Source organism: Calypte anna, chromosome 5A, assembly GCF_003957555.1.
Source record: "Calypte anna isolate BGI_N300 chromosome 5A, bCalAnn1_v1.p, whole genome shotgun sequence".
Lineage (NCBI taxonomy): Eukaryota > Metazoa > Chordata > Aves > Apodiformes > Trochilidae > Calypte > Calypte anna.
The window spans coordinates 9,018,385-9,030,500 of NC_044251.1; the positions used below are offsets into that span (position 1 = coordinate 9,018,385).

The 12,116-nt window shown below is 38.8% G+C and overlaps 1 protein-coding gene across 3 annotated transcripts in view; it reads right to left on the minus strand.

Annotated features, from left to right (window-relative positions):
* Positions 1-11,890, minus strand: part of CD44 (CD44 molecule (Indian blood group)) — a 32,779-nt gene extending 20,889 nt beyond the window's left edge. For all 3 annotated transcript variants that reach the window (XM_008498651.2, XM_030452057.1, XM_030452056.1), the window contains exon 1: positions 11,674-11,890. In XM_008498651.2, coding sequence (XP_008496873.2) covers positions 11,674-11,740 — 67 coding nt within the window. In that variant the 5' untranslated portion in view covers positions 11,741-11,890. The remainder of the gene's footprint in view (positions 1-11,673) is intronic.
* Between the last annotated feature and the right edge of the window lie 226 nt (positions 11,891-12,116).

The following is a 12,116-nucleotide window of genomic DNA, read 5'->3' on the forward strand; positions in this document are numbered from 1 at the left end:
TTCCCATTTCTTCTGCTCCTCTGAGTTATGCAGGAAAACTTCTATTAAGCATTGTCACCATTTTAAACGCATTTGTACAATAAGTTCATTACAGAAAAGAAAGCAATGATCAAAACAGAAAAAAAGATGTTGAATAAGAACATCTACTGACTTTGACAAGGCTATTTTGCAATAAAACAGAGATACCCAAGAATATTTTTAAAAGCTCTGAAATCCAGCCAGTTAAAACAGAGATGACATCTGGCAGACATACTGCAAATAAAGTAGCTGCTAAGAATATGCCTCAAAATGGGAGACACAGCAAAGGACAAATGACCCGTGCAGACTTCCTAGTAACAAACCATGGGCAGGAGAGGACTGCCCAAAGAGGGGGCATATCACTGCTTATTGAAAACTCAGCTTCCTCACAATAAAGATGAACTAATTCCCAGTTGCTTCCAAAACCTAACTCCATTTTATTTCAAATGCCTGGGAGAATTGAGATTAAAACTCATTTTCTTGAAGAAGGTTCCTGTATGAACTTAAATGGAGGCACCTTACAGAGCAGTGCAGAGTAGCACAACATTAAAGGGATCATAGTTGTTAATTGTATATTGATTAAAATATTTTCCAATAATCTATTGAATTTGCCTTGCAAGAAATTAACTGGAGAAATAAAACCTTCAATGTAATGCATGATTCCACAACTCCTACTAAATTCAGACTTCTTAGACTGAGAATACAGCTGTAACCTCTATGTAAGTTCACAGTTTTGAGCAGTGACAAAACACTGCTTTTGAATATTTGTGATTTTCACAGAAAAAAAGCAGAATAAGGTATAGAATCATCTGCATTCTCAAGGTCTCTAGAATATGGAACAGTTCTGAGTCCTAACAAATTAGTGGATGAATGACAGTAAAATCAAAACAAAGTACAGAAGCAAATTACTTATTAGAATCAAAGGTTAGCAAATTTTTGATGTTACACTGAAACTCTTTCCACAGTGGGATTTTGAGTAACTTCTGCTAACAGTGCTGTCTGGTCACTCTTATCCACAAGACCTTAAAAATGTTGTGATTTGAAGAGATCATAAATGCTGGATATGAAAGAGAAAATAAAGAAAAAAATCTTTGAAGAAAGCAGTCTCTGAAGAACAGATCATCAAAAAAGTCTGAAGAGCTTAAGTCACAGGCAATAAGGGAAGATGAAATCTGCAAATCCTGCTGTGTGTAAAAGCTACTGCAGTTTTAGAGATGGAGAGTGGGTTGATCTCAATGTGTTCTTCTCCATGAAAGAAAAAAGTATCCACCCATATGTACACTTCAGTAGAGGGATGACAAGTACTGGAGCACTGGGAATCATACTACACACTAGGAATCTAATGAAAGACACATTTCATTTTCACTTGCTGAGGACCTTAAAATTTTACTATGGAAATATTAGGGCAGACTAACAGTTTAAAAACCCCAAACTCTATATTTTCAGCGGGAGAACGACATGGCTTGGGATCTGTAATAAATATGGTTCAAACTCTAAGGAAGAGCAGAGGCAGCTGGCACAGTGTAAAACCACTTTTCCAGATGATCTGCTGACAGTTGTTGTGTACAGATCCCATGTGTCCTTCTCGAACAGTCTGAAAGCATATCTTAAACACACCTGACAATACTGATTGCTAAAACACTGTTAATTCAGCTGATTCTTAAACCTAGTTGCTCTGGAGGGATGAGAGATACTCTGCTATCTCCCAGTATAGCAGTCTGTTTAAGATACTAAGCCAGTAAGTTAAAAAGCAAAAGACTGACTTACATTAGGACTTCAACATGTTGCTATGACTGTCTTTGTGCAAATATTTGCACTATGCCAGGGGTGGCAGAAAGCTCTTTCTTGCCTTGCAATGGCTGTGAGTCAACAGAAATGTGATTGTGACTGGTGTTGATAAAGTGGAATGACCTAAACACTGTGAGTAATAAAGTCAGATAAAATACCTGACTGATACTGCTAATAAACTCTGTGCAGGCTGGCAAACAATGGGTTGTAAAGGTGTTTCAGAAATTAGGAATACTTTGCTGTTACTCATAAAGATTATTTTGTCACAGGGATTATCTAGTTCAAATAAGGACTGTACAGGTTGGCTCAGTGACAACCAAGCAGTAACTGAAGAGTTTCCGGTTCTTAAGATAAAAGCTTTACAGAGAATGCTCCAGTGCTCTGCACTTTGGTTCACTTCAGCAGTGGTAAAAAAAGGTTTGCACAAGGAGTTTTTTTTACTTTGAATAATAATGCTTATTTCAGCTGAAATACCCCAGCATGTGAAGTTATAGCTGCTTTCTGAAATTCAAGTAAAAATTCTTGTTAATGGAACACCAAGCTGAGACTTAGAAGAAAATGTTTATTTATAGCTATGTTGCTAGGTGACTGACTTTGTTTTGCCTACTAGTGAGATGGAGATAAAAAAACTGACTTCCAAAGGGCTACAAAAAAAAATCTAGTTATTGTTGTCTGCCATCAATGTATTTGCCATTTCACTTCTTTCTCACTAGCTGGGAGCATCTTTCCACTCTATCTAGAGATGAAATTTTAAATTTTATGGTAGTTTAAACACAGTCAGATTGATTTCAACTGTGTTTAATGTGCTGATGAAGACAGCAACCCCTCCACAAGAAACATATTTATGTGAATTCCATGCAAGGCAAAAAAATGAAACACTAAACAGAAGATTTCCTAAGAGACACTACCTCTTTCTGAAGAGGTGATACACTGAGAAAGTGCATGATGTCAAAACTCCATCTCAAAGAACTGAAGTTCTTCTTCTGCAGCACTTGGAAGAATTCAGCAGATGACAAAGGGAAAGCAAAGGTAGGGAGTGGGAAAAGTAAAATCTGATCTCTGCAGAAGAGCAGGTTCAAGCCCATCTGAAGAGCCTGCAAGTTCACAAGTTCAAGAGACCTGATGAGATTCATCTGCAGCTCCTGAGGGAACTTTAGAGGAAGTTGCAAAGCTGCTTTTCATCATATTTGAGAAGTTGTGGCAGTCTGGTGACTGGAAAAGGGGAAGCATAAACCCCATTTTCAAAAAGGGAAAAAGGAAGAACCTGGGAACTACTACAGGGTAGTCAGTCTCACCTCTGTGCCTGGCAAGATCAGGGAGCAGATCCTCCTGAAGGTTCTGACAAGGCAAGTGGGAAATGAGGAGATGGTACCACTTAACATCTTTGCTGGTGGCACGGATAATGGAATTTAGTGCAACTATTTAAATGTTTAAGGTGCTGTAGGAGATAGTGAGGAGAGGCCACTGGATTTTGTTACTAATGCCCACCTTAGTCTTTGAAAATGTGGATGTGTATAATCAAGTAGTTGTTATCACCAAGCACTCTTAGAGGCTATTAATGGATATAACCTCCTGCTGTGTCCACAACTTGCAATGTGGTGGCTATGCTGTACTTTTAAAACAACATAGAACAAGTAAACAAAATAACATCACCTATGTCTTATTTTGTAGGGTAACATAGTCAGGCAGAGAGAGTTTTTTGAAACTTGCAGCAGAGTTTTGTATAAAAATTCCAGCAATCTTTAAGGACACTTGCAACATTTTACCAGTCCTGCATTGTTCTGTATTTAGTATAATGTACTCTACACTAATTTGCCATAGGGCCCTCCCCCACTGTAATATAAATATTAGTTGTTAGGGAATACAAAAAAAGAAGAAAAAATATCTCAGACTCCATAACGCAAACTACTTGTTAGATGAACTATATGGATAAAGAAAACTGTTAACAGAAACCATATTTACATTTAGTCATTAGTCTCATTAATCTCCATGTCACAGGATATGCTTCCTCCTGGAAAAATAGACAATTGGGCTTTTCTCTATCTAATCCACATGAACCCACAGATGGAAAATGCTGTCTAGCATTTATGTCTAGAGATGCTCTGAAAAAAAACTGAATTACTGTGCTGATCTTACCCTTCCATGATACTCTATGTTTGCCTCTGCTTCACTGTTTTAAAAGTAATTTAATGCTATGCTCTGTTCAGCACAAACACAAGCTATACCACTACTAGATAATGGATGGCAGACACTGTGAACTTTTCTCACTGAAGAAGCAGCCAGGAAATAAAGCCATAAGAAAAAATAATGAGTAGGACTGAAGTAATAGAAAGGTCAGGAGACACAAAAATCATCATAGACGCCCAGAGCTCTTCTCAGCAACATTCTACACCACAACAGCAAGCAAATGAATCCAAAGGTTTCTGAGGCAAGCCACAGAAGTAAGAAAGAAACTTCTCTCTAGGCAGTTAGCACAGGAAGGTGTCTCACATGCTTACAGCATTTTCCTGGTCTGCTTTTAATACAAGAATTGTGCATTTGATAGTTGCCTGTCTAAAACTTTAACTGTGCCCATTCAGTGATGAACTGGAAACACTGAGTATCCATTCCATGTAGGCTACAAAGTTATTTGGTTACACTCGGGAGAAGAGGAGTTTAAGAGATTAGAGCTCAGTATGAGATTTCAAGAAAAATACTTTAATTTTCTGTGTTAGAAGAATTTTTGCAAACCAATCTCCTGATGTCACTGGATGCTCCAGTCCTATTAGCCTGATGTTGAACACAATGACTTTAAACTAGACTTGCCAGCACTGTGGCCCAAAGGCAAACTAAATTTATGAAAAATAAGAATAAGAGAATTTTCTTGTTACATGAGTGTTCTCTGAGCCCTGTCTCTTGGAAGAACTTATTCTCTACACTTCATTTTGCCTAAGCTGCCAAGCAGCAGTTTTACTAGATCAAATGGATTAAAACTTCTATCACAGACACAGGCTGACAAGAATCTACCAGATTCTGGTTCAGCCAAATGTCCCAGAGAGAAAGAGATGGATTAGTGGGGAAAAGAGTGAATAGGTGTGAGACACAGAAAACATTTTCAAAAGGAGACATAGACACACAGTGATATCCAGACTTCTTTGGACTTGAAACATGCTGGCCACAAGGCTTTATGTCATCTTGACCAGATGGCCCACCTTCAGGTGAGAGGCAGGGGGTCTGTTCTTAGCTCCTCTTCTCATGTGTTGGATCATTTTATGTCTGTTGGCACTCTGCTTTCCCAAGTATCATGCATTTATGTACAAAAACCTCCAAGATCTCAAGAAGATAGAAGATACTTACCACTAGTATTGCTTCAAACAGGAGAGAAACTTCACTAAATTTAAGGCATTAAGTCACTTCAGCTATATATTAAATCAGTTTTAAAGTTTTCAAACCTAAATTTGACAGTAGAACATAATATTTTAATCACCTCTCATTTGCCAAACAGCTTCATACATCCTTAATCATTAAAAGATACACCTTGAACAGGAAGTTTTAAAGAAAACCACACTTTACATTCAGAAGCTGTCCAACAGGAACCAAGTGCTTTTGAACTGAAAATAGCAGTTTTCAATCTGGGTACAGATAACGTACACCAGGTAAACGATAAAAACTGTCAGAACAGCAAAGAAAAGTTTCATCTGATTTTTATAGCACTGCTACTGGAGAAATTGATTTGAACAGAATACATATTATTTCATTTCCATCTTTTCAATGTTACTTTATGTTGAACTTATATGTAAGCAAAATACAGGAGCCAAAATCAAATGCCTAAGTTTATAAATATGAAAGCTCATTAGCATAAAGAAGTTCTTCTGCACTTAACATGCCTGAATGCATGACAGAAAAGGGAAAGGACATGCAAAGTAATGGAGGACATTAAAAAAAGCAGGAAGAGGAAGAATAGGGAAGTGAGTGAAAGCAAAACATTCAGATGTGTTCAGGCCTCACCCTTAGTGTCTCCATTATTCGTTTTTCTTTACAATTGATAAGTGCTATTTTCCCTTGAACTTGTCCAGTTAACTATTCCACATCCCTGGTGCAGAAGCCAAACCCAGAGCACCAGAATGGAGTTGGGAAGACCTGTCTGCCCTTAGCAGTACCACACTGTGTCACCACCTGCATGCCTGAGTGGGGACCCTTCCTTCAGCTCTGAGCCAGGCATCAGGGATGGCAAAGTGAGTGGGAAAACAACAAATCCCTCCCAGCTCAGTCACCCTATGGCGCTGCTAAACTCCCGCATTTCCAGGCTGTGGGATGAGCAGCTGCCAGCTTGCTGAGACTGCTGTGAGTGGGCACACTGCTGTGTGGGAACAGCTGCTCTGGCAAGCACCATACCCACCCCTTGCTGATAAAAGCCTTTCTGGTGGCCAGACAAGCTCTCAGAGCAGCTGCCAACTTAAGCTTGGTGCTTGCCTTTCAGACCCCAATTCAGATAGCAGCTTTGCTTGCTGTCTGGACAGACCTCGCTCACATCTGCCCAAAGGGTCCTGGGTGGCCACAGACCATGTGCTGAGCTCTAATTAACCTCTCACCTCTTTATGGGAATGCTGCAAGAAAGTATTCATTATATCTACCCACACATACCACACCCTGCTACTTTACAGACACCTATCCATTATAAAAAATAACAATAAAAAAGCCCCCTAGGGAAATATACTTCTGAGAACCTGTTTTTCTGTGGGTCTTGCTAATATGCTGCCATTGCAAAACATATAATTGACAAAGCTATGTCATAGAAGATTTTTTTTACTATACCCCCGTCTTTCTTTTCTATTTTTATTATTCTATACTTTTAAATATACTTCTGTCAAGACCAGCTTCTTATTTATGAAAACAAACACTTAGTAAAACAGATACAAGCTGTGTAGTTGATGATCACTGGCCTTTTCCTTAGCAGTGCTCAGTCTGAACCCAGGCAACCTTTTTTTATAACCCCCTCATGCTGCATTTGGAACAGCATCATTAGCAGAAACAGCCATGGGAGTCTTACCACAGCCACTGCACCTCTGGTTTTTTGGTTTGGGTTTTTTTGTTTTCTTTTGTTGGGTTTTTTAGTTGGTTGGTTCAGTGTGGTGTTTTGGGGTTGGGTTTTTTTGTGAGATTCTAGCTCAGACATCATTAGAAGAAAAAATTATGTATTTTTCAAACTGCAAATGTCAGTAAAATTCAGGCCTTCTTTTTTAAATTTTTACTTTGGATTGGCATGGTTGCTTGAACTTTCATGCTAGTAATTGCTAAAATTGTACATTATTCTTCAACTAATTTGTCTGCTTTTTTTCTATTTCACAATCTGAGGGTTGAAAGTTATTCTACAGAAATAAGATTGCCTCATTATGTAACGCAGCCATTACATAATTGTAATGTAGAGGAATTGGAAAGTCCCAAAGCCCACGTGTGTAAAAGAGAATTCTGTTATATTCTAGAGTGTAGGCACAGACTCAAAAATGACTGCAAGTTTCATTAGGCAGGAAATAGTCACAGAGGTTTGAAATTTAAATAGCAATTAACTGAAATTTCAGTCTGGCTGAAAATACTCTCCAAGTGAAACCCCTGTTTCCTGCAGATGGCATTTCACATTACTGCTTGCAAACTCATTGCTATCACAAACTGCTCTGTCATCCCTTGGGTGGTGTCAGCCCCAGGAGCTGTAGCAAGGGAGCAAAAATCACAGCCAGTTGCTACTGCTATTACTGCTGATAGCACTGTAGGGAGGACTGTGACTTTTGGAGATGGAAAACTCATATAAACACCTCTCTGCCATCAGTATCAGTAGCAGCCATAATGGTGATTGATAATTACAGTGTCTGATAGCTTGGAAATTATTATTACCTACCTGGGAGTGAGACAACTGCACATTAACAGCTGATGAACTTTTGTTGTAGTCTGGAGAATGACCAGCAGCTACAACAAACTGGTTTCATGTTCTCAGTTGTCGATAACCCTCAGAAAATGGTCCAAACCACAGATGCATCACAAAGAAACTCTTACAGGTAAATGCAAAGACCAAAATAGACTGTAGTGTGTGTTGTACTTGGTAGCAACCATGATGTATGGGTCAGAGACATGCTGGTGACAAACCCACCTGCTGGCTTACCCTTCTGACTTTGCTGGCCTTCATTAGGAAGTCTGAATTTCCCTAGTCTGAAAATTCAATCTAATGCTGAAACATGAAATTTAATAAAGCATGCTCTCAGTTACCAGCTGATGCTAAAATATATTCTGTTTTGAACTCTGTAAACTGTAAATTGTAAATTGTTCTAGGACAAGGTTGTGTTGTTGTCAAAGTAGGCAAGACTCCTGTGATGGGTCACATTTGTTTCATGATTATCCTCTCTGTGACAGTACATTTCACAGGTGACTGTGTACATTTAGTCTTGGTTCTGGAAAATGCAGTTTTAGAGGAGACCTTGGCAGAACACCTTCCCTTGCCCTCCCACAAAGATTTTCCCTGACAAAAAAAAATAAAAAAATCAGTGTTTTAACTAACAGAACACCTCAGCTGAAGTTGAAAATTATTATCTTGTAACTTGATTATATTAGTCCAGGAACACAAATGCAAGGCAAGAACACCTTATCCCACAGGGCTTACCAGAGTTTTACCTCTGCCATGTCAGCAATGCAGTTTTTACTTTCTCTCTCTCTTCACCTATCTATTTAGCTCCACTATTTGATTACTGCTGCTATGTTTTTTATTCTTCATTTATTTCCCCCTGTTCTGTCAGTTGCTATATAAATTAGTGGAAATTCTGTAGAGGTTTATACTAGGTTGGTGCTTGGATACATTTCAGATTTCTTCTCTAATTTAAATTCTTCAAGACTTCACGTTTTCCGTATCACTAATTTTAGTTGCTTTCTGGAATTCACCAAGCTCTTTGCCATATAACCAAACATCCTTTTGAGATCTACGTTATTCTTCTTCACTATCTGTTCCTGCTCTCTTCCAGGAGAGAACTTCTTCCAGAAGTTCTTCAATTTGAAATGGCAGTTGTTCTTCAATTAAAGCATTTTTTTACCCCTTCAGGAAATTCCAGAGAACCCATTTTTTTTCTGCAAGTATTTTAGTGGTAAAGAGATCATGATTCTCTCTGCTGTTTATACTTGTCTATCAGCAACTCAGGACACTCATTCTTGCTACAGTAAAATCTCATCCATGTGTAGGTGCTAGATGAATAACTGCAGTACTAATACTTGTCCTGGCCTACAAACGTCATGGCAACTGTTCTGGAAGGAAGGGCACACCAGGTATGGAGAAAGATTTCATTCAGCTTTGGCTAGAGCTACCAGCAGTTTCAAAAGCATTTGGTTTAGTAAGTTCTTCCTCAATTGTATGATGCTATTGTTCTCCATTAAACCCTTTCTCAAACTTCCTGTTTTCAAGGTAATGCTTCTGAAGTGTGGTGAACACCAGTAAGTAAAGCCTCAACAAATATTTATCCAAAGACTGCAAAATAATCCTCTGTCATGGTTTGTTGGCTCTGTCTGTGAGAGAATTTCAAGGGCAGGTATATGACCTTTCCATTAAATACTGATGAAAGTTCAAGTAAACTTTAATAAAATCTAGTTACTTTGCTCCTTTGGGAAAATAGCCAAGGACCAAGTGAAAATGAATTAGCACAACAAGCTCCCTCATACTACTTTATTTACAAATGTACATGATGGCTGTATAAGCCAAGAAGCATGTAAGTCCCTTCCTCTGTGACTGATACCTACAGTAGCCTTACCTCATAATGAGGCTCTGGCAGCCTCTCCAGTGTCAATAGATAAACTTCTCCCTCCCACTGGTAAACTCTTTGTCTCTCTTTTCATTTCACCTTTACTACTACTTCTATTTCAGCTTCCTCCATTTTGGGGGTCAAAATTATAGAATTTGCTTTGTGTTAATCACAGAAAACTCTGGCAGAAGTATTATTAAAAATACATAACATTGACAGGAGAAAATCTCTCCAGACTCATCATTAACTAAGATGTCAGCATCTCTATCCTCTTGGATCTAGACTGCCTAGACAAAAGTCATTCAATACCACGAGTACACCTCACTCAGATGTCAGTGACAGTATGGTCACAACAGCCCAGAATCAGGATGAATAAGTTTTTTATCTGCTCTATACATTTCATCTTTCTTTTAGTAATAATGTTAACAGTAATCCCATGTCTCTTGTAATTTTTCCACATTCTATGCTAAAAGAATCAAAATTCCAGTTCAGGAGCAGGACTGGATTTTATCTTCAAGCAAAATGTTTCCCAACAGAATGGCCACTACTCTGTGATACACAGCAAAGTCAATGGTTTAAAAAAAGACTTCTAAACCCATAATAATCTGCTAATCTGAAGTCTTTACTGACTACAAAGTCATGCTGGAACGTAACATCTACCAGTTAAAACACACTGTAGTGTTAGTGCAATGCCTCGGTAAGCCATTGAAGAAAAACCTCTGTGAACTTGGTACACTTCTTGTAACCATGCTGAAGCCTGCATGATGGCAGCTGCTGTCAGTTTCTGTCAGTTTCTACATGACGGAAGTTTCTGCTACGTCTCACTGTCAAAATGCATTTCTCCTACAGTCACTGCAGATCCTGCTTCCTCAGGATGCTCCTGGCATCTCATAAAAAGGTAAGACAGCTGAGCAGGCACCAAGCAAGAAACAATACTGAGACAGATTTGGACCAAGCTATGGTTTTATCTACCTACAATACCTCTGCTTTTCCTCTAAAGGCTTTATCCACATCCCCAGTTTTAGCAAGAGAATTTTGGTACAATGGAGAGACACATTTTGGAAGAAAAGCAATGAGGGTGCTTCAGCTATCACAGATGTACTGAGAAATGTTCGCTCAGACACACCCATTGACAGCCTGGCAGTTCTGTCACCATTACAGAGTACTCACTGCTGCTCAAATAAATTAGATATATATTTACTATATACACACAGATAGCTCTTGGTGACAATGGCTACTAAAATTGTATTTTGTGAGACTCCTGGAGCCAGAGAGTAGAAAAATAATGTAGAAACACAACTGCTCTCCCCAACCACAAAATGCCTCAAGGCAGCTGCTATCACAGAGAGACTCTGTTACAAGCATGGTCATTTCCCTCAAACATGGTTGAGCCTGCACCATGTGAAATTTTGAAAGCATTTTGTCATTGTGGACATTTATTTTTTTCTCTGTATTAAGGCTTCATTTTAAAATATAAATATTTGAAGGAGATTATCAAGCTACAAAAAGTTAATTGATAAACTGAATTTTGTGCTTACTTCGAGCCCCTTTGTTACAAAATTATGTCAAACAAACTTTAGGAAATCAGTAACAAGCACGCTTTACACAAAAACTCTACAAATTTCAGTCACACATCACTGCAGTTTTGCTTCTGTTCAGCAAGGTTGTGTTCAGATGCAGCATGTTGTTACTTCAGCCCATCTGAACTCAAGAATGCAGTTGTTTCATGCTGGGCAGGGGGGGGGGGGTCAATCCCCATCCTTCCCATTCCCTCTTTTCTCTCTGAAACAGAGCTGGGGGAGCAAACTACACACATGAGAGCAGTAAAATTGCTGAATCAAGCTTACCCAAGCTATTACAAATTCCTGAATCTACTTGTGTTTAAACTTATCTTTAATGATCTACAGTTCACTTTTTATAGCTCCTGAATAGCTCTTTACAAGCAATACACAGCTTTCTGTGAGTGTACAGACAAGCACAGCTGAGCTCACAGTTCTGAAGCATATCTGGTAACTCTTAAAAAGATTTGCTATTCGTAACCTACCAGAAAAGTTTTTACTGTCTGAAGCACATACTTATTAACAATCATAAGTGTTTTCAATCATAAAATACTCACGTGTTTCTGCTAAACAAAGCTTCAGCAAACATAATCCAAAAGTTGCCCATAGGGAGAAGTTGGCCATCGGAACTGTTTAGCAAAAAAACCAAAATCTTGCAAGGTACCAATAGAAGAAAAGCCCCAATGCTTGTTAAGCATGTGGTTAAGGAGTCTGAAGTTTGCTGTACTTTTTATTCTGATTCAAAGGAACTGAAGTAATGACCTAACTGGGAGGGGGAACTCCATCAAAAGTCACACCCACATTGGGTGTAACTCCAGTTACCCGCAGTGGAAGAAGGGAGGTGGGAGGGGAGCAAGCACTAAGCAGCTGCACTTGAGCTTTAAAGAGACACTAAACCTCCCCTTCTTACACAAGTACAGTAAAAAAGTTATTGTGAATGCAGGAAAAATTGTGTAATCTCTCCTGAGTTAGCTCACAAAGGCACTGTTTGTTATAAGCT